The sequence below is a fragment of the Solanum verrucosum genome, unplaced genomic scaffold (genome assembly GCF_900185275.1).
Source record: "Solanum verrucosum unplaced genomic scaffold, falcon-dt-bn FXZP01000106.1, whole genome shotgun sequence".
NCBI lineage: Eukaryota > Viridiplantae > Streptophyta > Magnoliopsida > Solanales > Solanaceae > Solanum > Solanum verrucosum.
The window spans coordinates 875,167-880,111 of record NW_026020130.1 but is presented as its reverse complement, the minus strand read 5'-3'; the positions used below and the strand labels follow the sequence as shown (position 1 = coordinate 880,111).

At 31.9% G+C, this 4,945-nt stretch overlaps 1 protein-coding gene across 1 annotated transcript; it reads right to left on the bottom strand.

The window, feature by feature from the left end:
- Positions 1-2,117: 2,117 nt before the first annotated feature.
- Positions 2,118-4,161, bottom strand: LOC125827281 (40S ribosomal protein S20-2). The gene is made up of 3 exons (XM_049506598.1): positions 3,968-4,161; positions 3,211-3,324; positions 2,118-2,467 (listed from the first exon to the last, which is right to left on the bottom strand). The coding sequence occupies exons 1-3, from the start codon at positions 4,077-4,079 to the stop codon at positions 2,325-2,327; spliced, it is 369 nt and encodes a 122-aa protein (XP_049362555.1). The 5' UTR covers positions 4,080-4,161; the 3' UTR covers positions 2,118-2,324.
- Positions 4,162-4,945: the final 784 nt, after the last annotated feature.

Genomic DNA, 4,945 nt, shown 5'->3' with positions numbered 1-4,945 from the left:
CCATATTGATATTGAATGTAATTGTGTGTATAAAGTTAAACATGAACTCTAGTTAACCTCTTTACGAGGATGAGGGATCGAATAAGTAACTACTGAAGTGGTGAATGAAGTCTGGGGTATTGTGAGTAATAGTATTCTCATATAAGTAGTGAATTCCTTCTACATGTGATTGGATTCCTATGTGGGGCTTGTAAAACCTTAAGGGTAAGCTCTTGATGCTCATAGGTCGCACAAACTATTTGTCATATGAATTGTGTGTCTAGTTTATGTTATGTTGGCTTGGGTTTTGTCCACAATGTGCGAAGTGGGAGATGTAAGTTTTGGATCGTGGATCGCCCATGTGGACCGACCCGATCCGAACTTGTTGTCTGTAAAAGGGATAAGTATTAATTTAAAATAAGAGAAGGAATAGTTAATGTAATTGTTCCAACATAAACAAATCCTTATTTAAATAGATGTTTTACGCTCTTAACAGAAAAAGAAAGAAGAACAACAAAAACTCAAAAGAGAATAATAAAATCTTCTTAGATTAAAGATACACAACATAAAGAACATTTAGTTTGTGAAACACTATCTTTGTTTCCTAGTGATTCAAAGAAGGATTTGGAACAAATCATTCAGTTCGTGAATTTCATTCTGCTGCAACAATCAAGGTACACAAATCTTGTATCAAATGTTGTTTAAATTCTTTCAAACTCAAATGTGATTTACACACATTGAGAATGTCAAAGTTCAATGGAATTAGACACTCCCTAACATGAATGTTAAATTAATATAATATTCCAGCCAAAAACATTCATTTTAGTATATCTTCTATATTTTATATGAATATTTATTTATATTATATTAAAAGTAAGAACTCCAACAATACAATAATAACTAAGTAATGCACTATATGGGAGGGAAGAAAAAGTATATTTAAGAGATGTAACTAAGAGATCTTAAGAGTGACTTTTTAAATTTTTACATATTACAATTAATTTTAAAATGAGAAAAAACTCAAATAAAAAAAGGAAAAAGATAAATTTAATTGGCGCCATAGAGAAGTGTCAAATCACTTTATGTATATCTAGTTTATATTATAAATAATTATGGTGTTTTTCGGATATTGATTTGACAACTTTCAGTAGTAATCAAAAGAAATTTTACATTATTATTCAAAGGAACTTATACTTTATCATTCTATTTTTATTTTTTTATTTAATAATATTGATATTATTTTTAAAATAGTGTATTACATAGTTTGATATTCACATGCAGCACACTAATAATTTGTATAATCTTCATATATTTATAAAATTTTATTCTTTTCAAATTATTCATTTAATATAAAATTATATTTTATTCTAAATTTCTAAATAACATAAATTGCAACAAATATTATATTTAATACATATTAACGAACAATTCAAATAAAAGTGAAATCATTGAGAAATATAATTACATAATAAATATTACATTATCAAAAAATTCATTTTAAATTTTTCATAACATTCAACTTTCAATACTATCATGTTGCTTCCATAAATGATCTATTAATGCATTACGAAGTTCAAAATGAGCAATTTTTTGTCCTTACTTTTTTATGCATAGCGAAAAATTATTTAAATAACAATTTTATCTTGTATCTAATTATTTCGTGTAGTAGTTTTACTTCTCCTATTCCATTTTAAACTAAAGTAGTATACTTACCCATTATCAATAATGTGTTTAAATGTTATGTTACTTATTAAATAACTACAAATATTAAAGAATTAACTAATAGTCATATAGTATAATATAAATAATATTAAAATAATTTTAAATTACAGATTTAAGGTGACAATTTTTAAGAAAAAATTATTAATTCGAGTGGAAGTAGTAACATGTCAGTAATGTATTTTTTTAGATGTTATATTACATTAAAAAATAATTACAAATAATAAAAACTTCAATAACAATATAATAAAAATAATATTGATTTAATCAAAAAGTGAATTAGAGGAGGAGAATAGAGTACTCTATTTTTAAGGGTAAAATAGAAATGATTTACTCAATAGTATACCGATTTATTGTTTTTGGTTAATCTCAGCAAATATTGTCTAGAAAAACAATAAATACTTGCGGTCAATTGTCAATTAACAAACACACATTCTCTTCTGAATATCAAATAGTATCTGCTTTTAACTGCAAAACTGTAGTTGGAACAAAAGAAAACCTCTACTACACTTCGTCTGCAAACATTAACCCCAAAATTAAGATGACCACAAAAGAAATTCCAAACAACTAATGTACTTAAACAGATAAACGGGTAATTCAACAACCTAATGAAAACAATTAAGATTCTAAGAATCAGCAATGGTGACCTCAACCTCAACACCAGGTTCGATAGTGATTGAGGTGATCTGCTTGACAACATCTGGGGAGCTAAAAAGGTCAATCACACGCTTGTGAACCCGCAGCTCAAACCTGTCCCATGTATTAGTGCCTGTCAATAAGATGAAATAGTTAGTACTACTGCCGTAGACAAACAAGTTGAGCCAAGTGACATCTAAGAAAGTTTGCATCAGATTTATAACTGTTCCAATTAGAGAATTCTTGTTGTTTGACCAAACAGGACTCAACAAAAATATCAGGAAGGAAATATTTTTTAACTCAACAAAGAAGATGAACATAAGAAGTCACTTGGATTCACATACATCTCCACCAATAGGTTCAATTGAGACAATGTCCTTCCAACTAATCATGCGCTAATTTTAAAGTATCTATGTTAATACATTGGCACACACAATACTATGTTTGTGTGAAACCAACTTCAACATAGTAAGCTTCAGAAATTTGGACCAAGAATCAATAAAACCCCAAGAAAACACCGGAGCAATTCAAACATGAAAAAAATACATGTGATAGTACCTCTGTACAGGGAGACTTGGCAGTGGTAATGTGAGGAACCTTAATGGTCATCCACAAAGGCACTTTCGAATTAATAAATGCTCTGAATTAAACAAAGGGGTACTTTACTGACGGTAATTCATTCAAAAAGAGTATAGCAAACCATTAAACACGCAAAAGAGGTTCAAAGAAGTACAACCATGTTAAGCTTCAAAAAACGGACTAAGAACAAATTAAGCCAAAACACTAAGTAATTCAAACAAAAAAATGAAATAGTTGAGCATAGACATATCATGCAATCACAAAAACAAGCTCAGAATAGATAAAAAGCAATAGTACCTTCTCCACAGGGAGACTTCCTAGTGGTAATGTTAAGAACCTTTGTGGGCATTCGCACAGGTCCCTTTACCTTGAGCCTCTTGTCCTTAGCACCACGGACCAAATCCGCACACACTACATACAAAAACAGTACCAAGTCAGTTATTGATGTAAATTACGAATAAAATCCACTCACTAACAGTGTTATAAAAATCACAAATGACCACATTATTAAGCTTCTGTCTCAACTAGATAGCCTATATGACTATATTCTAAAAACCCATAAAAAGCCCCAGTCATGTAACACCTAAAGTCGGGTCAAAAATCTTTCTGCATACTTTTTGATCACTATAAACAAAATATCTTCATTGCTCTCGCTGTGTCTGCCTCAAATTTCTACTACCTTGTAAAAATCATCCTATAGTTTTCCTAGAATATTTACAATATTCAAGTATTCGCAATAGCCTAAATAATTTACTAAAAGATTGCCAATTCCGATATGGGTTAAAATCCCCATCTCTAACATTCAAAATTCTGCCTTTAATGTCAAACCAGCCATTGATTTTCACTATTATAAGGTTGAAAGACAAAGGCATACTCTGCTCTACTTTACTCAATAGACAAAAGACATTCCCAGAAAAAACCATAAGCATTAAAACATGAGCTAGAAACTGCATTAAACATTTCTGAAACAACAAGATCTTGAGTTCCGAGAACCATGATCCTAAATAGTCGATCCTAAACCCTGAAAAAGACTTGGGAGTTAAAAGAGCGAAACCTTTCTCAAGATTCTTAACGTTTTTGGAAGAAAGAGTGATCCTAATCTTGTGAATCTGCTCCTGGGGCTCCTCCAGCCCTGGTTTTGTCGGCTTCATTGCTGCATACGCCATACTTTCGATTTGATGAAGAACAAGAACACGTAGCCGCCCGCAGCTTTGATTTTCTTCAAGGAGGATGAGAGCTGATTTTGAGTGTACTAGTTTATTTTTATATTATATCTATTTATTTATCACTAGGGTTTCGCCTCCACAGTTTTATTACTACTTAGTCCTTAATGTATTGCTCAATTTACCCTTTCGCCCCTTGTCACCTCTTCCTCATTCAATAAACAAACCTTTTGTTTATCATAAATAAAATAACGCTCTCAACCCAAAAACCTAATATCTTACTAACCTTATTGCGACGGCCGGCATGGCCAAAGCCACCACCAGTGGGGACATCCCACCGGAGGAATTCCCACCTCTTCCAATGAAAGGAAATATAGGAACACAACCAACCATCATAGAACCAAAATCCCTATACGCAAATATCTTAAAACCAAAACCCATAACCCCTCAAATCTCCAATGTTACGTTCCTCCTAAACCTATCATCATCATTCATGGAGAACCTAGCGTTACGTGGAAAACTTCAGAAATCAAAACACTCATTGCCCAAGAGAATTTGCAGTACGCAATTATTGGCAAATTCTCTTATGGAAAGCCAGAGATCCAGGAACTGAGAAAAACCTTACCAGGACACTGCGGTATCAAAAGTGAATGCACTATAGGAGTTTTAGACACGAGACATATCCTAATTAGGCTGACTACAATGGAGGACTATGTACGTTTAATATCGACAGCGACTTATTATATCAAGGTGAAGGACAAATACTGGCAGATGCGAACCCTGAAATAGGACCCATGGTTTGAGCCAGATGTCGAAACTACTATTGGCATTGCATGGATCTCTTTCCCAGATCTACCGCCAAATTTTTT

Bases quoted from the DNA above. Each gene is read 5' to 3' on its own strand.
- LOC125827281 (XM_049506598.1), bottom strand. From the start codon at position 4,079: ATGGCGTATGCAGCAATGAAGCCGACAAAACCAGGGCTGGAGGAGCCC. The intron at 3,325-3,967 runs GTTTCGCTCTTT...TTTTGTATGTAG, and splicing joins CGTTAAGAATCTTGAGAAAG to TGTGTGCGGATTTGGTCCGT. The intron at 2,468-3,210 runs GTACTATTGCTT...TCTTATTGACAG, and splicing joins GAAGTCTCCCTGTGGAGAAG to GCACTAATACATGGGACAGG.